Genomic DNA, 26,177 nt, shown 5'->3' with positions numbered 1-26,177 from the left:
GAATTTGATCAGCCATTCCCCAATTGATGGGCATCCCTGAAATTTCCAATTCTTTGCCACTACAAAGAGAGATGCTATAAACATTTCAGAACATATGGACTCTTTCCCCTTTTTCCCCAATTATCTTTGGAAATAGACCAAATAGTGGTAGTGCTGGGTCCAAGTGGAAAATGTAGTTTAGTAGCTCTTTGGGTATAATTTCAGATTGCTTTCCAAAATGGTTGGATCATTTTACGATTCCACCAACAATGAATTTGTGTCCCAATTTCTCCCTAGCCTCTCCGACATTTGTCACTTTCCTCTTTTATCATTTTAGCCAATTGTTTTAATCTTCTTTTCTCTAATCAATAATGATTTGGAGCATTTTTATCTGACTATAAATTGTTTTGATTTCTTCATTGGAAAATTGTCTGTTTATATACTTTCACTATTTATCAATTGGGGAATGTCTTATATTCTTACAGATTTGACAAAGTTCTTTCCATATTTTAGATATGAGACCTTTACCTGATAAACTGTCTATAATCCTCCCCCAAAATTTTCTGCTTTCCTTTTGATCTTGGCTATATTTGTTTTCATTGTAGAAAAATCTTTTAATTTAAGGTAATTGAAATTATCCATTGTACACCTAATTTTCCTCTATATAACTTGTTCGTTCACCTATCCATAAATCTGATAAGTAACATGTCCTGTGTTTAATTGTCTTGTCAAAATCTCTTTATCTATATGGATCATGTATCCATTTTGAACTTAGTAAATGGTGTGAGATACCAAATTAACATAATAACCTTGTATTTGACAAGTGTAAAGACTTAAGATTTTGGGATAAGAATTCATTATGTGGTAAAAATTATTCATTTTAAAGCAAAATTTGCCCAATTAAATATGTAACAGTTTTAAAATATTGTAACTACATTTTTACAGCTTAATTCATGATTTTAAACTATCCAGATCAAAAGAAGAGTTCAGCTTCTAAAGGGACAATTACATAACCTTCTAGAAATCATTTTTCAAATTAACAGCATTTCTTATAAAATATTTTCTCCAAAATCTCCAAATGAGAAAAATTAGAAGCATAATAATAACATAAACAATGGTACAATTTTAAAACATGAAACAAAGTTGTCAAAGGACATCAATTCAGTTGATTATGTTAGAATTATCTTAGTTAGAAAAATCACTTTTTCCTTTTATCCATTTGACTTCTAGATCGACTCCATTCAGAGAGCAGAATGGGGCAGTTCTTATATTTATTTCTTATTTTTACAGCTCCTAAACACATCACCTTAAATGCAAAATTTGAAGTGTATTTTGCATTAGGGGTTCACTATCCTTAGAGGGTCAAACATCCCAATTATCTTCCTGTTAAAGACCTTGGCTTAAAAAGGATATGGTCTCCTACTGCTTCCTGGGCCATCTCCAGTCTTCCTGATCCACATCTGGCCACTGGACCCAGATGGCTCTGGAGCAGAAAGTAAGGCTGGTCACTTTGCACAGCCCTCCCTCTCTTCAATCCAATTCACTTGCATAGCACGGTATCAGCTTCCTGATGTCGTGGTCCTGTACGAGAACGAAGGACAAACAGCAACCTGGGAGAACACATCTGACTTTAACTGAGCCCCATTCTAATTTGAGTCAGGAGAAACGTGCTAACCCAGCTGACTGCATTTTGTGACAACCTCCATTCTGAAACTAAGCTTGTTTGGCTGTGGATCCCTTGCCTGGAAATCTCCAGGTTGCCTCTTCCTTGCTCTCCCCCTCCCACCTCCTAAAGTCCCGCATCTTTCCTCCAATAAGGAATCAGGTGGCAGAGAATGGGGGAGGAGGAGCTGTCAGAGATGACCAGCCTGCTGGGTGGTGGCCCACGTGGAATAAGAGCCCTGGGGTGGAGTTTGGAGGCCTGGGAGGGGTTTAGGGCAGAAGAGGGCTCATCCCAGTGGCCAAGGCATTCCATGTGAGGGAGGGCAAGGGTTGGGGAGGAGAGGCAGGCAGGATCTGGAGCGGCTGGCCTGGGCGTGATTGGAGGAAACGGCCCTTCCTGGGGGCCTTAGCAGCTGGGCAGAGCGTGGGAGGACCCTCCCAGAGTGGGCTGGCTGAAAACAGGAACTTGGGCTGAGACTGGTCTGCCTTCTTCCTTTGCAGCTGAACTATCGCTACCTTCTCTCGGAGCTGAGCTCTCTCTGCCTTCCCTGGAGCTGAGACCTTTCCGCCTTCTCCAGAATTCAGATCGTGCTGCCTTCTCTCGGAGCTGAGAACTCACCACATTCCCTGGATCTGGGGTCTCTCTTCTGGAAGCCAGCTCTGCGGGTGCAGGTCCCAGCAGGTCTGAGCCAGTCCCCTCCCACCCCACCCCCCACCTCCTGGCTTCTGCTGGCTGCTCTTGCAATTGGGTCTTATGCTCCTCATCTGACCACGTGGTGAGTGTCCTCCAGGTCTACCTGGAGCAATCCTCCTGCTCAGGCCTGGCTACCTTTCCAGACTCCCAATCACTTCCCAAATGCCTGGGGTCACCCTCCCCAGACTTACCATTGGGTCACCTTTTCCCAAAATTCATACTTTACACCCATCAGATCAAAGAATCCTGCTTTCCATCTTCCCATCAGGATGCAGGAATCCTGTCTCCTTGCCCCCAACCTTTCGTTAGAGATTGAGTTGTTCTGCCTTCAGACCAAGCCCCTTGCAAGGATCCAAAGGTCTTATCCTGCTTTGGATGCAGGACCCCCCAGCTCCTGCCTTATCTGGACCCCCAGCTCCTGGGCTGCTTCCCTGTCAGATCCCAGGCACTGGCTCCCTGCATGAGCTCTCCTCTGGGGGATTCCAAACCTAAACTCTACCAGAGAGTCCCAGGAATCCTCCCCAGCTCCTAGTTAGACCTCAGCACACAGCCATCCTGCTTTCCGAGGCTCAGTGTCCACCTGGAGCCCTTCTGTCTCTCCAGTGTCCCTGACCTCCCTGCCATGAGCTGGCTCAGAATGTCTCCCTTCCAACCCCATCTGTGCTCCTCTTCCCCAGACCTCCTGCTTTCCCTGCCCCCTCTTCTTTCAGAGACCTCAGGGCCCCTGCCAGGGAGCTGAATGCCAGACTGGATTTTGTCTCCCAGCCTCAGGCTTTTCCCTGGTCATTCTTGGTGGCTCCATCCCAGAGCCCTCTCCATCTCCAACCTTCCCTCCCTCCTAGGTCTAGCAGTCAGTCTGTTGTCTAGATAATGTGTGTGTGTGTTAGTTGGGGAGAGGGGAGGCAGGGAGGGTAGAGGACCAAGTGTAGGGAGAGCTCTGATTCAGGAGCCATTGAGGCTCTGCCTGGTCTCATCCCATCTGGGATCTCAAGCCCCTTCTGCCTCCTGGGTCTCTGAAAGAGAATGGGGGAGAGGAAGGGGGCAGAAAGAAAGAGTGGGAGAGGGATGTAGCCTTCCTATTTAGACCATCTTCATTTCCAAACCAGACCCTACCTGCTTTCTCCCTCCCTGTGTAGGTTGGGGTCTCTGCCCTGAGGACAGGGCAGGGTCTTTGTAACACCTGTAGGACCTCACTCTCAGTAAATCCCTGTACACCAGCCTGCTGCTCAGGAAGATAAGGGAAAGACCTCTGCCCCTCTGGGATCCTTTGGCCTCCCCAGCTCAGTGTGCAGAAGACCAAGGCCTGACCAAGCAGGGAGCCAGGAACCAGAGGGAATGGCCTCTGGGAGCCGCAGACCCCCAACCCAGGTGAGTGCACTCTGTCCTCAGACTTGACCCACATCAGCAAAGGAGGCCATTTCTAGAGACGAAGAGGATTGTCTACAAGGTTCGCCATCCCCTACCTATGGATTTCCTTTACAAAAATAGGCACGGAATTGAAAATAGTAATAACAATACTGCACTGTTCTCTCCTGTGTTTTAAAATGATGCATTGACATTTTGGCATTTCGTCCACCACCACCACCCCTTTCCCAAATTGCTGCCCTCCCATGTTGGTTTTTGAAGTTTCCCCTCCTGATCCCTGAGTCACAAGGATGACCACTTCACTCATTCCTCTCTCTTCTGCAGGGGTCTTGTCTTTGTGTTACACCCTTCCCCCACACATCCATAGAACTTCTCCCCCTCCTCTTTGTTTCCTTTAACCCACCTCTCCCTTGTATCAAATGAAGGCCCAGAAAATCCCTTTACCCTAAGGCTTGTCTGGGCAGGCCTGGAGCAGAGCCCTGAAGGCTCCCCCAGCCCTCCTCCTTTGCAGTACAGTCAGCAGAGCAGAAATGGTCCTGCTGGTGCTGCTCATGTCCTCCTCTGGCCTCAGCTCACACATGTCTTCCCACATCTCTCTGAATCCTTCTTATTTACCATTTCTTAGGTGAAGACCACAAGCATTTTGAAAGGGTAGTGACATTGTGCTAATCTACTGTGTAAACAAAGGAAGGAAAAACCAGGCCCTGCCCTCAACAGGCTCCCAGTCTGATGGGGGAGACACGCCAGCAGCCGTGTCCACACAAGCTCTCCACGGTATAGAAGGGAGATATTCTTAGAGTTTCTAAAAGGAAAATCAGTTTTTAAGAAGGTAAGATTTTAGCTGATACTCGAAGGAAGCAAGAACTAATACATATATATATATATATATATATATATATATATATGTGTGTGTGTGTGTGTGTACATGTATGTATAAATGTGTATATATACATACATATGTGCACACATACATATACACACATATGTATCTTCTCCTCCTGAGCTACCAAACCCAGAGAGAGTCAAAATAGTTTTGAATGACACCAGATACAGCCACTAATCAGAAAAAGGTACAGAAATGGTGCTTTTCCCCCAAAAAGCCTAGCTTCAAGTGTTCATAGGCCCTTAGCAGAGCTGTTTGGCCCAGGCCAAAGAAAAAGAGTACCTTCCTTAGCTGTTAATTGGCATTTGTGAAGGGCCTAGGACTTCTCTGGTTAGAGAGGACATAGGGAAAGGGCTAAGTTTGGGGAACTGTTCAAAGTCCTGGGAATTTTCTTTTCCAACTGGGGAAAGAGGCACACTGAAGGAGATGCTCAGTTCTTGTCAAAGAGGCATCAGAATCAAAGGCAAAGAATTATGACAGACACAATGAGTGACTTACTTTCTCCCCAAAATCCACTTTTGACCATCTTCACAACAACCCTATATGTGTCCTTTTTATCTTTATTTCACAGTTCAGGAAACTAAGGCAAACAGAGGTTCAGTGACTTACTAACCAGGGTCACATAGCTTGTTAGTATCTGAGTCTGGATTTGAACTCAGATCTTCATGATCTTCTACCATTTCCTAGCTCCTCCAACATGGTGTTAGTGTGCCTATCTTCCCACAACCCCTCCAACGTTGACTGGTGCCATTTTTGTCAATTTTGCTGAGTATGACATGATGCCTCAGTGTTTTGGTATACGTTTCTCTTGTTAGTGGTTTGGAGCGTTTTCCCATGTGGTTGGGAATACTTGGCTGTTCTTTTGAGAATTCTTTGTTCCTATCCTTTGACCATTTTTCTATTGGGAATGGTTGTTAGTCTTATGTTCATTAATTGTTTATAGATCTTGGACACCAAACACTTATCACTGAAATGTCATACCAAGGTTTTTGTTTTTGTTTTTGTTTCCTATTGTCCTTCATGTGTTTTGTTTTGGTGAGGCAATTGGGGTTAAGAGACTTGACCAGGGTCACACAGCTAGTGATTGTTTTGTGTCTGAGGCCGGATTTGAACTCGGGTCCTCCTGACTCCAGGGCTAATGCTCTCTCCACTGTTCCACCTAGCTGCCCCTAGTCCTTCATGTCTTTAAAGACTGCTTTGTATTTTGAAGCTATACAACTCTGCTGTGCTTTGGGAAGTTGAGCCCCAGATATTGTCTACATATTTTCCTTATTTGGAATGGGATTTCTCTTTCTGTTATTCCTTCTTCCATGTTATTATTATCATAGAAAAATACTATTGATTTTTGAGGACTTATTTTGTAACTGCAACTTTGCTTAAGCTATCATTTATCTCAGTATCTTTGCTGATTCCCTGGGATTTTCCAAGTAAACAGGAATCATTAGATCGCTTCTTTATCTACCTGTATTCCTTTCATTCCTTTCTCTTGTCTTATTGCTGTTACTGGCATTTCCAGAATTACATCAAATGATTGTGGAGAGGGGAGCCATCCTTGCTTCACCTCCAGCCTTATGGAAAAAGGTTCTAATGTATCCCCATTTCATGTGTAATTGCTTTTGGTTTTAGGTAAATGTCTTAGTGATATTGAAGAAGGTCCCAGTGGGCCGATACTTTTTATGGAGTTTTTAGCATAAATGAGTGTTGTACTTTGTCAGAGGCTTTTTCTGCATCTATTCAGATGGCCAAGTGGTTTTGGATGCTTTGGTTTTGAATCTGATTGATTATGTTTTCCTAATGTTGAAGTATCCTTGCATTCCTGGTATAAATCCCATTTGATGATAATGAATGATTTCTTGAATAAGTCACTATGGGAATTTTTTAATAATATTTTATTTTTCCTCAATTACATTTAAAACAACTTTAAATATTCATTGTTTTCAGACCTAAATTCTATCCTTCACTCCCTGCCTAACCCCTACCTGAGATGGTAAGCAATCTGATGTAGATTATACATGTGTAATCATGTCAAACATTTCCATATTCATTTTGTGGCATTTTTTCATCTTGAATGTTTAGGGATTATCTTGGACCATTCTATGGCCGAGAATAGCTCACTCACTCACAGGTGTTCATTATATAGTATCACTGTTACTGTGTATGATATGCTGCTCACTTCACTCTGTATCAGTCCATGTAAGTCTTTCAAGGTGTTCTGAAATTCTCCAGCGGGTCTACTCTAGTTGTATTGATAGTGTCGTTTAAAATTTTTCAGTCACTTTTCATCAGTGATACTGCCTTGTAGGTTACTTGCTGTGTTTTCTCGTTCTCTGGTTTAAGTATTAGGTCTGTATTTGAGGAAAGGATTCTGGTTGGATACTTTCTTATTTGAGGGAATTATTTAAGAAATCTGGGTGCCAACTCTTTACAAATTATAGAAGTCTCCTGGGAGTTTGTGAAAACTTTGATAATTCCTTTACATCGTAATCTATTTTCATTTCTGGTTTTCTCTATGTGGTCTTCTGATTCTGTGAGTAATTCATGTTTTTGGAGATGTTCCTCTATTTCTTTTGGGTTCTCAGTTTCAGTAGTATAACATTGTGCGTCATATGTTCTGATTGTCCATTTTCTTTTTTCTGATTTTGCAGTCATTTCACCTTGCTCATTTCTTATTTTATGGATTCAATTTTCTGCTCTCTTCTTTTCTTTTTTTTAAAAAACATATGTTTTTAAAACTTTGGGTTCCAAATTTTCTCCCTTCCCCCCACCCCACCCACCCTCATTGAAAAGACAAGCAACTCAATATGGGCCATACATATGCAGTTATGCAAAACACTTCCATAGTAGACAAGTTCTGAAAAACTAAGTATATTTCCCTTAATCCTATCCTGACCCTAACCCTAACCCTAATTGCGCTCTAACCCCATTTTTTCTATTCTTTCTTTTGACCTTCCTCAAAAGTACTTCCTTCTGATTACCCCTTTCCCAATCTGCCCTTCTCTCTATCATCCCCCTGCTCTCTTGTCCCCTTCCTCCCCTATTTTCCTGTAGTGTAAGACAGAATTCCATACCCAATTGAGTGTGTATGTTATTCCCTCCTTAAGCCAAGTCCTGTGAGAATAAGATTCCCTCATTTCCTCTTACCTTCCCCTGTTTCCCCTCCACTGTAAGAGCCTTTTCTTTTCTGTTTTGTGCCATTCCACCTCTCCCTTTCTCCTTCTCCTAGTATAATTCTCTCTCACCCCTTAATTTTATTCTTCAGATATCACCCCTTAATCTTCAACTCACCCTGTGCCCTCTATCTATCTATCTATCTATCTGTATATACATACATATAATTTTTTTCCTTCAACTACCCTAATACTGACAAAGTTCTCATGAGTTACAAATATCATCTTTCCATGCAGGAATGTAAACAGTTCAATCTTAATAAGTCTCTTATGATTTCTCTTTCCTGTTTACCTCTTCATGTTCCACCTGAGTCCTGTATTTGAAAGTCAAATTTTCTATTCAGCTCTGGTCTTTTCACCAGGGAATGCTTGAAAGTCCTCTATTTCACTGAATGACCATTTTTTCCCCTGAAGGATTATACTCAGTTTTGCTGGGTAGGTGATTCTTGGTTGTAATCCTATCTCCTTTGCCCTCTGGAACATTATATTCCATGCCCTCGGTCCTTAATGTAGAAGCTGCTAAATCTTGTGTTATCCTGATTGTGTTTCCACAGTACTTGAACTGTTTCTTTCTGGCTGCTTGCAATATTTTCTCCTTGACCTGGGAACTCTGGAATTTGGCTACAATATTCCTAGGAGTTTTCCTTTGGGGATCTCTTTCAGGAGGAGATCTGTGGATTCTTTCAATTTCTATTTTGCCCTCTGGTTCTAAAATATCAGGGCAGTTTTCCTTGATAATTTCTTGAAAGATGATGTCTAGGCTCTTTTTTGATCATGGCTTTCAGATAGTCCAATAATTTTTAAATTCTCTTTCCTGGATCTATTTTCCAGGTCAGTTGTTTTTCCAATGAGATATTTCACATTGTTTTCTAATTTTTCATTCTTTTGGATTTGTTCTATGTGTCTGATTTCTCATAAAGTCACTATCTTCCAATTGCTCTATTCTAATTTTTAAGGAAGTATTTTCTTCAAGTAAGCTTTTGTACTTCCTTTTCCATTTGGCCAATTTTTCTTTTTAGGGCATTCTTCTCCTCATTGGGTTTTTGGGCCTCTTTTGCCATTTGGGTTAGGCTATTTTTTAAGGTGTTATTTTCTTCAGTATTTTTTTGGGTCTCTTTTAGCTAGCTGTTGACTTTTTTTTAATGATTTTCTTGCATCACTTTCATTTCTCTTCCCAGTTTTTCCTCTACTTCTCTTACTTGCTTCTCAAAATCCCTTTTGAGCTCTTCCAAGGCCTGGAACAGAATCATATTTTTCTTGGAGGCTTTGGATGTGGGAGCTTTGACTTTGTTGTCTTCGTCTGGTTGTATGTTTTGATCTTCTTTGTCACCAAAGGCTATGTTATCTGACTCTTTTTGTGAGGTTTGCTCATGATCCCAGCCAACTACTTGAGTTTTAAACTCTTTGTTAAGGTAAGAGTCTGTTTCCATCGTGGAGAATGTACTGTCCCAATCTTCGGGGGTTTGTATAGCTGTTTTCAGAGATTCTTGTAGGGACCTGTAAATTTTCAGTTCTTCCAAGGTGGTATGATAAGGGGCAAGGTGTTTGCTCTTTTCCTGGCCTGTGCTCTGGTTTTTGAGTGAGGGCCCACAAGCAGTCTTTTCTGTCTTGGAACTGTGAGGAGGGTTTTCTCTCCACAGCCACTATAAGCTCTAGCTTGCCAGAGCTCCTCCTCACCCCAGGACCATCACTCAGAACTGTTGACCCAGATCCAAGCATGGGCAAAGCAAGAGATTCCTGCCTCAGCACCAGCAAATAGATCCCTGCAGTCCCCCTCTGATTAGCCACTTGATTCCCCCTCAGTCTGTGGGCCAGAAGTTCAGGAAGCAGCCACCACCCTGGTGCCCATGCTCTGTGCTCTGCACTCTGCGCTCTGGAACTGGCTCTGACCTAGCTCCTCTCTCAATGCAAAAACAGACTTTTCACACAGACCTTCTAAGTTGTCTTTGGCATTCATGGATTGAGGAGTCTGGAAACTGCCACCGCTGCCTGTGATTCATTCCTCTGAGGGCTGCTCCAGGTTCGCGAGCCCATGTGGAACTATGCTCCTCTCCCCGACCACCACAATATGCCTTTCCAATCAACCATCCAGGCTGTCTTGGGCTGGAAATTTGTTTTACTCTGTCTTTTTGTGGTTCTGCTGCTTTAGAATTTGTTTAGAGCCATTTTTTTATGGGTATTTGGAGGGGTTTGGGGGAGAGCTCAAGCAAGTCACTGCTTTCATGCTGCCATCTTGGCTCCGCCCCCTGCTCTCTTCCTTTATCATGTGTCTGGGTTTTTTTTTTTGTTTCCAAGGTATCAATTTCCTTTTTTACTATCTTCTCTTTTGTAATTATTTTAGGTTTATTTGTTTGATTTTCTATTTTATTAAAATGCATATTCATTTGATTAATCTATTTTCTTTATTTCTTCTTTCTGTTTTCTTAATATAGGAGTGTAAGAATATGTTTTCCCTTTGGGAACTACTTCAACTGAATCCTCCAAATTTTGGCATATTGCTTCATCACGATGATTTTCTTTTTACAAATAATCATTTCTGTGATTTGTTAATGGACTTGTCATTTTTTATTTAATAGTATTTTATTTTTTCCAATTACACGTAAAGATAGTTTTCAACCTTCAATTTTTGAAAAATTTTGAGTTCCAAATTTTTCTCCCTCCATCCCTTCACTCTCCCCTCCCCAAAACAGCAAACAGTCTAACATAGGTTATACATGTTGCAATCATATAAAACATTTCCACATTACTCATGTTGTGAAAGGAGAAATGGAGGAAAAGGGAAAAAAACCCACACAAGCTCCCCCAAAGTGACAATAGTATGCTTTGATCTGCATTCAGACTCCATCAGTTCTTTCTCTGACTAGGTCATTATGAAAGATATCATTATTGAGTCTCCATTTAGGTTTATATATTTGTTTCTGATCCCTGAATCAATTTCCACTCTTATTTCGTTATGGAATGAAAGGATATATTGATAATTTCTGCCTTTTTACATTAGTTTGCAGTATCTCTGTGCCCTAGTCCTTGGTTTTGGTCCAAAGAAACATGCTTTCCCATTTAGAAGCTGCCCTAAGCCTTTTAGTTCTAGTTTCTCCAGAAATTCACCCATCCCTCCTGCTTTTATCTCATACTATTGTTTCTTCCTCTCAGTCATGTAGATTCCACTTCCTGTTTTCTCTCTATTAGTCCTGTTCATGAGTTTTTTAATTTCATCCATTTTTGTGCCCTTTTCCAACAAGGATTTTTCTCCCTCTCTTTATTATCCATCTTTTCTTTCTGTTCTGGGGTAGGGAACCTGCTGCTTCCTGGGCACATGTGGGCCTCTAGGTCCTCAAGTGTGGTCCTCTTGACTGAACCCAAACTTCACAAAACAAATCCTCTTAATAAAAGGATTTGTTCTGTAAAACTTTGACTCAGTCCAAAGGCCACACCCAAGGAGCTAGAAGACCACATGAGGCCCCAAGGCCACAGGTTTCCCCACCCCTGAGACTCTCATTCTCTCATTCATGACCCCTAAAATCATCTGAATGCTTTCTTTTCTCTGTGTACTTCATACATTCCAATCCTCCAAGGTATCCATTATAAGCTCTGTCCTCCAGTGCTTTCTGGCACTGACTTGTAGGGCTTACCCCATGGGTTTCAGCTTTTCCCGTTGTGTGCCTTACTTTCAGAATATTCGGTGTCCCTCCATAATAGGGAACAACTCATCCTACTCACCTATACCCTCTCATGTTGACCCTTTTCTCCTTCTACATTTGCCTGGAAATCTCATGCAGATATCCATGCTCTCCTAGTCCTCCAAGTGCCAGTTGCCCCTGGGGTCCAAAGCCGCAACCCCCTCTGCACAAGTAGACTTTTCAGGCCTAAATCCCTCAGGCTTCAGTGTGAGATCCTTATCTCCCTTCACCCAGAACATCCCTCAGTGGAACCCCTTGCCCCCTCCAAAGTGAGGTCTCCTTCTCTCCACCTTTTCAATCTTTCCCCCTTCTTACCTACTCCCCCTCCTTGCTCTTTTCCTGAGACCATAGAGGTCACCTCCATCCTCATTCTCCTTGATATTTCTGCAGCCTTTGATGCTTTTGATCCCTCTCTCCTCCTGGATGCTTTCTTCTCTCTGAGTATTTTGGACACCCAGCTCTCTCCTAGTTTTCTTTCCACTTCTCTGACCTTTTCTTTGGAAGTATCCTTCTCCTGAGTATGCCCTTTAAACATGCATAGGTGTCCCTCAGGCGTCTGTCCTGGGTGCTCCTGTCTTCTTCCTCTATACCCCTTTACTTGGTGATCTCATCATCTCCCATGGACTGAATTACCATCTCTATGTGGATGATTCTCCCATGTACCTCTCCTGCCCTATCTCTGTGCTCATCTCCAGTCTTGTATCTGATTCCTCAGAGATATCTCAAATTGGGCGACCAGTAGATATCTTAAACTTAATCTGTCCAAAACAGAATTTGTTACCTCCCCCCAAATCACTCCTTCCCATTGTATTGTAGAGGGCTATACTACTCTCCCTTAGGGTCATCACATAGGAGTCATCCTGGACTCCCTACTATCTCTTACTCCACATATCCACAAATCCAAGACGGTGCCAAGGTCTGTCCCTTTCACCTTCTCCACATCTCTACAATACACCCCTGTTCTCCTCTGACACTGCCACCAGCCTGGTGCTGACCCACCTCGCCTCACAGCTGGCCTATTAAGATAGCTGGCCTCCCTCAGGGCTCTGCCCATCCAGGCCATTCTCCATTCACCCACTAGAGTGATTTTCCTACGATGCACTTCTGACCTTGTCACTCCTCTACTCAAGAAACTCCAGTGGCTCCCGCTTGTCTCCAGGATCAAATACAAAGTCTTCCATTTCTCATTTAAAGCCCATTATAATCTAGCCCCTTCTATCTTTCCAGTCTTCTTACTCCTTACTCCCCAGCATGTATTATCTGATCCAGTGATGCTGGCCTCCTGGCCTCTCTCACCTCCAGGCATTTTCCATGGCTCTCTCCCATGCCTGGAATACTCTCCTTCCCCAGTTCAGACTCCTGGTGTTCCTGGCTTCCCTCAGGTCCACCTTCTGCAGGAAGCCTTCCCTAACCCCTCCTAATTATCTTGTCTTTCCTCTTTTAATTATTTCCTATTTGTTCTACTGGTGGTTTGCTTTGTTTTTATTTGTTTGCATATTGTTTCCCCCAGTAGAGTGTAAACTCCTTGAGGGCAAGGACTATCTTTTGCCTCTTTATGTATCCCAGGTGTTTAGTATAGTGCCTGGCACATAGTGGGTGCTTAATAAATATATGTGGAAGAGAATTGAAAATGTCCAGTCTCTATCCCCCTGTTCTCCTACCACCTTTCAGGTATCTTCCTACGGCATAATGTAGTCTCACAAAGGAAGCCTTCACCTGTAGGCAGGATGTCACAAGATTCTGTCCTCCCCTTCACTGTTACCTTCACCAGATTTCCTAGTTTGTCTCTGTCTCCTTGTGTACTTTAAGGGAAAATCTCCTACTGGTCTTTCTGTTGTCGCTCTGTTGCCTTTGTTGTTTGCAATTATTTACTCCCCCTGCATTTCTGTTATTTATGGTGTTTGAGATGCAAATAATCTCTTCAGTTCTACTTTTGTTTCTTTCTTTTTTTTGGAGGCAATCAGTGCTAAGTGACTTGCATAGGGTCCCACTGCTAGTAAGTATCTGAAGCCACATTTGAATTCAGGTCCTCTTCACTTCAGGGCCAGTGCTCTGGAAGCAGATGCAGTGGTGGTATTACTGGATCAAAGGGTATAGGCAGGTTAATAACTCTTTGGTCCTAATTCCGGATTGCTCTCCAAGATGGTTGGATCAGTTCACAATTCCACCCACAATCAATTAGTGTCCCATTTTTATCACATCCTCTCCAACATTTGTTGCTTTCCCATCAATCATCTTAACCAATCTGATAGGTGTAAAAAGATATCTCAAGGGGGTTTTAATTTGCATTTCTCTAATCAATAATGATTTAGAGCATTTTTTATATCACTATAAATTGTTTTCATTTCGTCATCAAAGACTGCCTGTTCATATTCATTGACTATCCCCTGGGGAATGACTCATATGCTTAAAGATTTGACAAAGTTCTTTGTGTATTTGAGAAATGAGACCTTTAGATAAGAATCTCTCTATAATTCCCCCCCCCAATTTTCTGGTTTCCTTCGGATCTTGGCTACATTTTAAAAATTTAATGTAATCAAAATTATCCATTTTACACCTCATGCTGCTCTCTATCTTTTCTTTATTCATAAATTGTTCACCTAGCCATAAATCTGGCAGGTAATATATTCCATGTTCTTTGCATTTTCTTTTAATATCTCTTTTTATGTCTGGTTATGTAAGCATTTTGACATTGTCTTGGTAAATGGTATAAGATATCGGTTTATACCCAATTTCTGCCAGACAGCTTTCTAGTTTTCCCAACAGTTTTTACCAAATAATGAATTTTTATCCCCAAAACTTCAGTCTTTACACTCGCAAAATACAAGGTTAGTATATTTATTCACTGCCATCATTGTATGTCTACTCTGTTCCACTGATTTACCTTTCCATTGCTTTTTACCAGATAGTCTTAGTAATTACAGCCTTATACTAAAGTTAGGATCTAGTACTACACCTCCTTCCTTTACATTTTTTTTTCAGTAGTTCCTTTGATGTTCCTGACTTTTTGTCCTTCCAAATGAATTTTGTTATTTTTTTCTAATTCAGTAAAATAATTTTTTGGTACTTTAATTAAGATGGCATTGACTATATAAATTAGTTTAGGTAAAATTGTCATTTTTATTACACTGTTGCTTCCTACACATGGATATTTAATATGTCTCCAATTATTTAAATCTGATTTTATTTGCATAAATTTTAAAAATAATTTTGTTCTTTTATTGTCTATTTTTAATGGGGTGTCAGCTGGTTTCTTTCTAGAAATATTTCAGACTCTTCTTTATTATTGAACATTCACTTTTTCTCCATATTGCTAAGCTCACATTTGCAGGATAGGTCACCCTGGGCTTCATCCTGAACTTTACTGTTCTCCAGAACACATTCTTCCATTCCCTTCTCATTTCTAGTGGGTTTGGAATAGTCTTGCATATTTCAGTATCCTTTCCATTGTATCTGAAAGTCTTTCTCCTGATGGCTTGTAGAACTCACTTAGCCTCAAGGAACTGACAGTCTAACAGAGGAAGACACCATACAAAAGAATGATGAAGAGGGGTCCAGGAGAGGAGAAGGTATCCGATTCAGGAGCATTGTGGAGAAGTCAGTCAGAGAAGTCTCAAAGAAGTTGAGCCAGGTGAGAAATGAGATGTCTCAGATAAGCTTTCTCCTTCAACAGTGGTTTGGAGTTCTTAACTCCATCCCATTGTGATGAAGGAAGGATGTGGGAGGCTTGAAAAGGAAACAGGTTTGGAATAGCTTCTGTTGGGTGTAAGTTAGGGAATAAATTAGAGATCAGTTATAGATCAATAAGGGGAATACCTTCCAATAGTGAGAGCCCACACAATGAATACTGTGTAGTGAAGAGGGTCAAGAGACCCTAGTGAAAAAGAAAGATTTCTAATTTTTGGGAATCACAGAAAATGTAAAAGTTCAATAGATATCTCGATTTTTCCAAGGCAAAATAACAGGACAATGGCAATAAAGGGCAAAATATGGATTAAAAATAGATAATGAGTCAGGTGTTTAAAGAGAAAAATCACAGTGATAAAAAAAATAAAAAGACAACTTTGTACATATAATGGAGAAGTTTTTCTCAAATATCAGAATCTCTGATAACATGAATCATGTGCTTCTGATGGAAATGGAAGACCATCAAATTCCAAAACCATTGGCCAAACACACATTGTGCATGTAGCAGACTGGAAGTATAGATGACCGCTACCAAGTATCAGGATGTTTTCAGAACTAGCCAACCTCTACTGTATGTGCTCTGCCAGCAGGCCTCTTGACTCCTTCTCTTGATTTTTGTTCTCTGAAGTTCCCAGAATTCTAGGGGTGTCCTTAGATCTTTCATTTCTCTTGGAGTTCCTGGCAATGTCTTTCTCATGACTTAGCTCAAACACAACCCACATTTGCTTTTTTTTTTTTAATGAATTAAGGAACAGTCCTTTCTCCATGACAGTTACTATTATTTCTATGTAACTAAATATTATAATTGAGGAATATATGCTATCATGAAACGAAAGCAATCATAAAGAAAGGCAAAAGGTGTTTTTGCTGTGACACATTAAACCCAAAGTAGCTTCAAGCCCTCTATGTAACAAGTGATAACTTACCTTCACTTGACTGGAAAGGCTCATGATACTCAATTCAGTCCAGATTGTAATTAATATCTCTTTGGAATTCTCTTTTGAATAATCTAGAAAAGACTTTATTTAAACCTCTCAGGAAATAAACAAGACATATTCTATTCCTTTCCTCTCTTTTCTACACTCACACATAAATCCCCCCTCCACCCCCTGTAATTCACTGTACTTTTGAGCTTCTCACAAACTCCCCACACAATTTGTTTATAACATATCAATTCTAACAGTTCTAAGAAGGCAGAAATTTCAGATCACCGTTTTTCTGTCTCTTCCACAGAACCTCATACCTCACAAGTAAAACACACAATTTGTCACAGATAGCATAGAAAGACATATTTCATAGTAAGACATTTCTGAATTTTATTCCAACTGACCATATCAAATGCTTTTCTCAATATTCCATTGGGCTTTAATGATGATGGTTTCAAGTATTGACTCTGACACTCATCAAGGGTACAACCTTTGGGTAAATCCCCTTTCTGTGCTTCAATTTCATCTCCTCATGTGATGAGGGTTAGACTACAGGAATTCTGGAGTCTCTTTCAGCTCCAAATCTTGTGACTTTTGATGGTTTAGGAGCTGGTGACATTCAAGGATGTGGCTGTGGACTTCACCCAGGAGGAGTGGGGCCTCTTGGACCATCCTCAGAAGGAGTTGTACAAGGAGGTCATGCTGGAGAATGCCCAGAACCTGCTTTCCCTGGGTAAGGACACTTCCCCTGGCCACTCTCAGTCTGCAATCCAAGGGAATATCTTTATTCCTGAGTGTGCAAGGTTGAAAGCATTTATAAATAACTAAAAGGGAAATGTGCTGGTCTCCTGTGTCCAAGAGACAGGGTCCCCTGCTGCCTGGTTTTCCTATAAAAGGGCAGTACACTGTGTGAAGAGAACCTGGAGGTTTCCTGGTTGCTCCTGAAGCTGTCTCTTGCCAATTCTAGGTAGCTTGAGATCAAAGATCAGATCAGTGTTGAAGCCTCTCAGATGTGGAAGTAATCTCACATTATGTAGTCCAGCCTCTCCCTGGACATGAATTTTGTCTGCCAAGTCCCTGGAAACTGCTCAGGCAGCTTTTCCTTGTGACCCCTTCTTCTTTGGGATGGCCCTACTGTATGGAATGTTCTTCTTAAGAAGCCTCAATTTGTAGCTCACAACTCCTACATGTGCCTGGCATGGCAGGTTTGTCCTGAACCTTCCTTTACAGTGCCCCCATTCCAGCAAAGATAGTGGGAAAGAAGGGAAGGGAATAAGCATTTCTATTCATCTGCTGTTCACCAGCTGTTGTGCTAAGTGCTTTCTTTACAATATTATGCCTTTAGGTGATATTATTAACCCCATTTGACATTTGAGGAAACTGAAGCAAACAGAGGTTAAGTGACTTTTGCAGAAGCACATAGCTAGTAACTGCCTGAGCCTGGATTTAAACCCTGGCATGCCTGACTCCAGGCCCAGGGCTTTCTCCACTGCACTACCAGCTACCTCTACTTTCCCGATAATCATAATTATGCAGTGAGTCCATCCTTCTGTGAAGAAGGTGTACCAGGACCAAATTTTCTGATTCCTAATTGGCTCCATGATCTTCTCCCCCACCTCTCCCCAAAGCTCCCAAAAATAAATGCTGTGGGCTCATTGCTTTTAAGGAGTCCTGGGAACCATCCTGTGCTTCTTGTTTGCAAACCCTTGTCAATGGCAGGAATAGCAGACTGGCCAAGAATCAGAATTTGGACTAAGGTTCATTGAGTTCCCCACCAGGAGAATCTCACCAGAAGAGGCAAAGACTCCCTGAATGAAGAGTAACAAGGTGTTTATAGGTTTTAGGGAGTGAGGAGAAGCGTAGGAGACAGGGCCAAAGCTGGTTCCTTAAGGTCCCTTTTGCTGGAGCTCAAGGCTGATCTGGTACATCCTATTTTGGGTTACTGGAATTATGAGCACTAAAGAGCGAAGAAGCCAGATATGTGTGAACATGATGCAGTGATTCTCCAAATGCAGTGGCTTTGTATGCACACTCTTTTCCCTAAAAAAATCTAAATTACAAGTTTTCTCTGTCCTCATCCCTGATTCCCCATGCTCAGGGCTGCCAGTTCCCAGAGAATATCTGATCTCTTATTTGGAAGAAAGGGAAGCACCATGGCTGCTGGAGCAAGAAGGCCTGAGGAGCTGCTGTCCAGGTGAGTGAGAGGCAAGCAGGTGTATGTGAGTTATGATTACAAGAGGCTTCTAGGTGTGGTAGTGAAGCAAGTGCTAGATTTGGAGGATGGAAGATCTGACTTGGAATTCTTTTCTTTTTTTTTTCAAGTGAGGCAGTTGGGGTTAAGTGGCTTGCCCAGAGTCACACAGTTAGTGAGTGTTATGTGTCTGAGGCTGAATTTGAACTCAGGTCCTCCTGACTACAGGAGCTGTGCTCCATCCACTGCGCCAGCTACCTGCCCCTTGGGATTCTTTTTTAGACACTTTTTAGCAGCAGGATCCTTGATAAGTTACAGAATCACTGAGCTTCATTTTGGCTATTGGTAAGATGAGGGAGTTGGGCACTATGGCCTCTAAGCTCTCTTCCAGTGATAAATCTCTGATCTTATAAAAAGTCATTGTTTGGAACTTGGGGGCATAGAAATCCCCAGAAAGTGCAAAAAGGGTTAGGCTTTCCAATGTGGTCTCTTTCTTAGACCTTCTTCAAGTCAGTGAGCATTTGTGAAGTTTCTGCTATGTGCCACACCCTCTGCTAAGCACTAAGGGATATAAAGATGTAAGTAACATCTCCTGCTCTCCTGGAGCTCACAGACTGGGGGGTGGCGGGGCAGACAACATGCCAACAAAAACGTAGGAACTTATTTTGGACACGATAAATTGGAGCTCATTGAGAGGGAAGGCACTGAAGTGAAGGAGGACTGGAAAGGTTTATTGAGGAAGGGGGGCTCTAGCTGGGGCTTCAGGGAAGCCAGGGTTAGCATTCTAGGCACAGGTTGTGAGGAAAGCCTGTGGAGTCAGGTGATGGAGTGTCCTGTTCAGAGAACAGAAGGGAGGCCCATAGCACTGGAGTATAGCAAGTTTGGTGGAGATAAAAGGTGAAAGAAGACTGGAAGAGTGGGAGAGGGGTAAGTAAAGAAGGGGTGGATGAGTCACAACCCAAGAGAGGATTTTATATTTGATCCTTTTCCTAGGGAGCCATAGCAGATTGTTGAGAACATGGTGATATCATCAGTCAAGAACTTTAGGAAGATGAACTTTGATAAGTGGGTGGAGGAATGACTGGAGTGGGGGGAGACTTGAGGCAGCTGGGCCAAGCAGCAGGTTCTTGCAATACCTCAGGTGTGAGGGGATTGAAGCCTGAACCAAGACAGTGGCAGTGTTGGGAGAATGGGAGAGATTTTACATAGATGGAATCACAGGACTTTGCAGCAGATTGAATATGGGAGTCAGGAGTGAGAGCCAGTGAGGGGTACATGACACCTTGTTTGTGAGTCTGCACTATTGAGAGGATGCTTTGGGAGCATTAGGAAAGTAGGAAAATGGGAGGGTTGGGGGGAAAAAGAATGAGTTTAGTTTGGATACAGTAGGAGAACCAAGAGAGAAGTGTCACTAAATCCCAGAGAGAGGGGAAAGGGTGATTGACTATGTTGAAGGTTGTAGCAAAGTCAAGAAGGATGAGGATGAAGCAATGACCAGTGGAATTGGAGCTTAGAGAATTTTGGTCATTTTGGAGAGAGGAGTTTCCAGTGAACAATGACATTGGGAGCTAGACTGCAGAGAATTTCAGAGAAGGCAAAGGAAAGGAGTTGGAGACACCAGTTGTAAATGGGCATCTGCAGCTGTTTAGCCATGAAATGGAAGAAAGGTACTGTAAAATATCTCTTGGGCTGAGTAGATCAAGTGACCGTGTTTTGAGGATTAGAGAGAGATGATCTTATTTGTTGAAGTAGGGAAGGGGGCATTAGTGTAGGAGAGACTGTAAAGTAGTGAATTAATGGGGATACTGTAGAGGTAGTAACCTGAGGAAAATGACATGATGGAATGGGATGATTTACACGTGGAAAGAAATTTGCTTTAGCAAGCAGAGAGAGGACCATTTCATCTGATAGTGCTATCAAAAAGGAAAAGAAGACACCTGATTTGTGGGAGGTGAGGAAGATAAGAGGGCTGTTTAAAAGTATTCAATTTCTTCATTGAAATATAAGGGAAATTTCTCTGCTGAGGTGAGTGGGGGGTGTAGAGTGGAGCAGCAGTGAGGGAGAGTTAGGGAAAAATGAAAAGAATTGGAAAAGCTGCTGTGGTGAGTTGGTTATGTTGTTGTTCAGTCATTTCAGTCGTGTCTGACTCTTCCTGACCCCGTTTGGGGTTTTCTTGGCAAAGATACTGGAGCGGTTTGCCCTTTCCTTTTCAGGCTCATTTTGCACATGAGTTAACTGAGGCCAGCAGGCCTGAGTGACTTGCCCAGGATCACACAGCTAGTAAGTGTCTGAGGCTGAATTTCAACTTGAGTCTTCCTGACCAGTACTCTATCCACTGCACCAAGGGAGTCAGTTAGGAAAATCTCAAAGGATAGCCTTGCCACACTGAGATTATGTAGCCTGAATGTGTAGTGAACCCAAGGGGACTAGTTTCATGATTTTTTCTCTCTCCATTCAGCAGCATGTAAGTAGTAGCAAAGTCTACAGCCTTACTTAGAATTAATCCAAGGCTATGCTTCACATAAATCATCAACTTGTATCCCTCTCCTGATCTCCAAGGCTCAATATTTGGCCCATTCTTGGAGAATCATTGGCCAGATTCATTGAGTTGACGGTCACTCTCAGTTTGGGGAAATGGGAGGAAGAGACTGCCAGGTGTCCCACAGAATGAAATGCTCCAGGAGCCACGTGAGAAGCCTTTGTGAGAAGCCTTCACTATCGGTCTGGTTAGGGCCCATCAAGATTAGAACTAGAGAAAGGTCACTCAATATAGAGGTTAATGTGCAAGAAAGAGACACAAACAGGGTGAAGCCAGAGCTGGCATTTGCCAACTAAGAATCTTAGACTAGAATAGAGGGATTGAGGTAGAGCCTGGGGAGTGGTGTCAGCCCTGGGCCCAGTCAGTCAGTCAATGAGCATGGATTAAGCACCTCCAGTTTTCTAGGTGCTGTCCTAAGCCTTGGGGATACATAGGAAGGGAAAAGCCAGTCCCTGCTGTCAAGGAGCTCCCATGCTGGCACAGAAACATATAGATGGCTTGAGAAGAAGCACCAGATTGGGAACCTCACTCTTAGCTGATCTAGGGAAAAGAGAGTGTTTGGGAATGGAGAGACATGTAGTTCAGTGGGATATGAGGGAACTCAAGGAGTGAGGCTAACAGCAGTTTAAGAAGGAGAGCAGAATTGGGGAGGAAAGTCAAAATCAAAATAAAATTGATAAAAATATAGGCACACCTCAGAGATATGGTGGGTTTGGTTCCAGAGCACCTCAGTAAAGTGAATATTGCAATAAAATGAGTCACATGAATTTTTTGGTATCTCAGTATATGTAAAAGTTATGTCTACACTGCATTGTTGTCTGTTGCGCGTGTTATACTGTTATGTCTAAAAAAATGTACATGCTTTAAAAATATTTTATTGCTATTAAAAGCTACCCATCACCTGAGCCTTCAGTGAGTTGTAATCTTGTTGCCAGTGGAGGCTCTGGCCCACTGTGGATGGCTGCTGACTGATCAGAGTAGTGGTTGCTTAAAGTTGGCAGTGGCTGTGGCAATTTCTTAAGATAAGGTGACGGTGAAGTTTTCCACATTGATTGACTCTTCTTTTCACTTCAGCACTTAAAGCCCTATTATAGGGTTATTAATTGGCCTGATTTCAGTATCTCAGAGAATAGGAAGAGAGGGAGAAAACATGTCAACATGCAATAATAAAATAATTTTTCTTAAAAAAAAAAAAAGAAAATGCAATGGAGAAAGGCCTTCTAGTACCATGGGCAGAGCATGCCCACTTGCAGTGTTGGAGTTCTAGTCTCAGCTACGGGGATGTTGTTCAGATCACTCAGCCATTCTGAGCTCATGGCCTGAGCTGTGAATGTAATGAGAATGCTGGGCCTGCCAGTGTCATAGGTATTTTTGAGGATCCAATTTGATTATGTGTGAAGGTCTTTTTAAATCAAGTTGTCCTGCAGATGTGAGTTAATGGCATCTTTAAATGATTGATCCTGTTCATTAAATTTGAAGATTTTTCTGTTAGCTTGGGGAAGTAGGATGTAGATCACTTTCTGCCACTGGATTATAATTATATGTGTGTGTACATGTATCTTTCTATATATGTTTTATTGCTTGTTTTTTGCAGGAGAGATTAGACCTGAAATGCAAGAGACTGCTGCAAACCTAAGCATTTCTGTGGAAGAAACTCAGGAGCAAAATTTCATGAGGGATGGTCCCTGTGACTTCACTGGGAGACAAATCTGTGCTGTATTTCACAGAATCCACGCAGGAGAGAAAGCTTATGATTGTCATCATTGTGGGAAAGACTTGAGTCAACAGTCATCCCTTATTTATCATAAAAAAATGCAGACTGGACAGAAACCACATGAGTGTTATGAATGTGGTAAAGCTTTTAGTGAACACTCATCCTTTCTTATACATCAGAGAATTCACACTAATAAGAAACCTTATGAATGTAATCAGTGTGGAAAGGCCTTCAGATATAAAAGCCATCTTGCTAAACATCAGAGAGTCCACACTGGAGAGAAACCTTATGAATGTAATCAATGTGGAAAGGCTTTCACACAGAGCTCCAATCTTGCTGAACATCAGAGAATCCACACTGGTGAGAAACCTTATGAATGTAATCAATGTGGAAAGGCTTTCAGATATAAAAGCCATCTTGCTCTACATCTGAGAATCCACACTGGAGAGAAACCTTATGAATGTGATCAATGTGGAAAGACTTTCACACAGAGCTCCAGTCTCGCTACACATCAGAGAATCCACACTGGAGAGAAACCATATGAATGTAATCAATGTGGAAAGGCTTTCAGATGCAGCTTCAGTCTTGCTGTACATCTGAGAAGCCACACTGGAGAGAAGCCTTATGAATGTAATCAATGTGAAAAGGCTTTCAGATGCAGTTTCAGTCTTGCTGTACATCAGAGAAGCCACACTGGAGAGAAACCTTATGAATGTAATCAGTGTGGAAAGGCTTTCAAACAGTGGGCACATTTTGCTAGACATCAGAGAATTCACACTGGAGAGAAACCTTATGAATGTAAGGAATGTGGAAAGGCTTTCAAACAGAGGACCCATTTTGCTCTACATCAGAGAATTCACACTGGAGAGAAACCTTATGAATGTGATAAATGTGGAAAGGCTTTCACACAGAGGGCCAGTCTTGCTGTACATCAGAGAATCCACACTGGAGAGAAACCTTATCAATGTAATCAATGTGGAAAGGCTTTCAGATGCAACTCCAGTCTTGCTGTACATCAGAGGATTCACACTGGAGAGAAACCATATCACTGTAATCAATGTGGAAAGTCTTTCAAATGTAGCGCCAATCTTGCTGTACATCAGTGAAGCCACATTGAAGAGAAACCTTATGAATGTAATCTATGTGAAAAGGCTCTCAGATGCAGCTCCACTCTTGCCATACATCAGAGAATCCACACTGGAGAGAAATCTTAGGAGAACCTTTTAATGTATGCTCTTCCCTGACTAAACATCAGAGAATCCATACTAGAGGATAAACCTCATTAATATGATCAACATGGAAAATCACTCAGGTTCAAGTCATCCCTTATGTCTCATCAGAAAATTCACAAGAGAAATAAATCATATCCCTGTAATGAATGTGGAAAGGCATACAAATGGAATACAGAGCTTGTCAGACATCAGAAAATTCACCATGGGAACAAGCCCTAGAAGGACTCAACGTGGGAAGGTCTTCAGACCAAGATCATCTCTTCCTTTACATCAAGGATTCATAGTGGAGAGAAGACTTATGAATGTGCTCAATGAGGTCCTGCCTTTCCCTAGAGGATGGAGCTCACTCAACTTCACAATATTCACTATGGACAGAAGATTTACAAAAGCAGTGATTGTGGGAAATCTTTCACCTGGAGCTCATACATGCATCTTCATTTGAAAAACCTTGCTGGAGATAAAACTTGGGGATCTAATTAATGAAAGAAGGCCTCTTCCTGCAGTACAGACCTCATCAGACATCACATATTTTATCCTGTACATCAAGCCCTGAAAATGGATTGAATTTTTCTATGAAATCCTAAGGTTTCTCATGACTACCCTAAAATATTCCATGGCATCCTTCAGCCATTCTTGAGTTGATAGGTACTCACTTTGTCTCGTGATGTTGGCTGGCACAAAAAGTCCTAGTATAAATATTTGTTGGACATTAATTTTGTAATTATGTTTTACTCTGTGGGGTGGCACAATGGCTAGAGGGCTGTCCCTGAATCCACAAGACCTCAGTTCAATTTCAGCTTCTGATGGCTACTGGCTCTGTGTCCCTGGATGAGGCACTTAACCTATTCCTGCCTTAGTTTCCTCATCTGTATAATGGGAGTAATAATAGCACCTGTCTGCCAGGATTGATGAGAGGATTAAATGAGACAATATTTGTCAAGTGCTTTGTAAGCATTAAATCACTATGTAAAGTTAGCTACTTGTGAACTCACTACCATTATTATTTTTCCCTTGGTCATAAGTCTCAGCAAAGTCAGTGGCCTAAAAGGTATGGATAGCTTAGTCACTTTTTCTTTTCCTTCAAATTGACATTCAGGGGCAGCTAGATGGTGCAGTGGATAGAGCACCGGCCCTGAAGTCAGGAGGACCTGAGTTCAAATACGGCCTCAGACCAAACACTTGACACTTACTAGCTGTGTGACCCTGGGCAAGTCACTTAACCCCAATTGCCTAAAAAAGAAAAACCAAATTGACATTCAGAAGAGTGTAGATGAAAGCAGTATGTTGTAATGAATAGGGAGAAGGGTTTAGAGTTGGGAAGACTAGGCTTCACATCTTCTCTCAGATGCCCTTTCACTATGTAACTCTGGGGGAAAAATAACCTCTCTGTGCCTCTGTTTATTCATCTCTAAAAAGGTGAGGTTGTATCAGATTGGCTAACATGACAAAAAAGGAAAATGATCAATGTTGGAAAAGATGTGGGAAAATTAGGACACTAATGCATTGTTAGTGCAGTTGTAAACTTATCCAACCATTCTGGAGAGTGATTTGGAGCTATTCCCAGAAGGCAATTAAACTGTGCATGCCCTTTGATCCAACCATACCACTACTAGGTCTATATCCCAAAGAGATTATAAAAAAGGGAAAAGGACCTACATGCACAAAAAAAAATATTTATAGCAGTTCTTTTTGTAGTGGCCAAGAATTGGAAATTGAGGGGATGCCTATCCATTGGAGAATGGCTGAAGAAGTTGTGGTATATGAATGTAATAGAATACTATTGTGCTATAAGAGATGATGAGCAGACAGATTTCAGAAAAACCTGGAAAGAGTTGCATGATCTAGTGCAAAATAAAGTGAGAAGAGCCAGGAGAACATTGTACACAGTAATAGTAATGCTTTGTGATGATCAACTATGATAGACTTAGCTCTTCTCAGCAATACAATCATCCAAGCAAGTCCAAAAGACTCATGATGGAAAATGCCATGCACATCCAGAGAAAGAACTGATGGAGTCTGAATGCAGATCGAAGCATATGGTTTTCACTTTTTTTTTCTTTTTGTATCCTTTCTCTTTTGTTTCTTCTTTCAGAACATGACTAATGTGGAAATATGTTTAGATGATTGCATATCTATAAGCTCTGTCAGATTGGTTGCTGTTTTGGGGAGGAGGGATTGGAGGGAGAGAGGGAGAAAAATTTGAAACTCAAAATCTTATTAAAAATGAATGTTGAAAGGGGCAGCTAAGTAGCACAGTGGATGCAGCACCGGCCCTGAAGTCAGAAGGACCTGAGTTCGAATCTGGCCTCAGACCAAACACTTGACACTTACTAGCTGTGTGACCCTGGGCAAGTCACTTAGCCCCAGTTGCCTAGAAAATAAGAAAAAAAAGATAAAAATGAATGTTGAAAACTAAAAAAAAAAAGGAATTAGGCAGGGCAGCGAAGGAGGGAGATAGTTC

The 26,177-nt window shown here is 41.8% G+C and overlaps 1 protein-coding gene across 1 annotated transcript; it reads left to right on the top strand.

Annotated features, from left to right (window-relative positions):
- Positions 1-1,941: 1,941 nt before the first annotated feature.
- LOC110197776 (uncharacterized) lies at positions 1,942-23,816 on the top strand. Its single transcript, XM_020971837.2, has 5 exons — positions 1,942-2,417; positions 3,472-3,703; positions 16,647-16,773; positions 18,139-18,234; positions 22,365-23,816. The coding sequence occupies exons 2-5, from the start codon at positions 3,671-3,673 to the stop codon at positions 23,588-23,590; spliced, it is 1,482 nt and encodes a 493-aa protein (XP_020827496.1). The 5' UTR covers positions 1,942-2,417; positions 3,472-3,670; the 3' UTR covers positions 23,591-23,816.
- Positions 23,817-26,177: the final 2,361 nt, after the last annotated feature.

This window comes from Phascolarctos cinereus, unplaced genomic scaffold (assembly GCF_003287225.1).
Source record: "Phascolarctos cinereus isolate Bilbo 61053 unplaced genomic scaffold, phaCin_HiC Scaffold_726;HRSCAF=1367, whole genome shotgun sequence".
Classification (NCBI taxonomy): domain Eukaryota; kingdom Metazoa; phylum Chordata; class Mammalia; order Diprotodontia; family Phascolarctidae; genus Phascolarctos; species Phascolarctos cinereus.
Note: the sequence above shows the minus strand (reverse complement) of the source record. Positions and strands in the feature narration are given on the sequence as shown.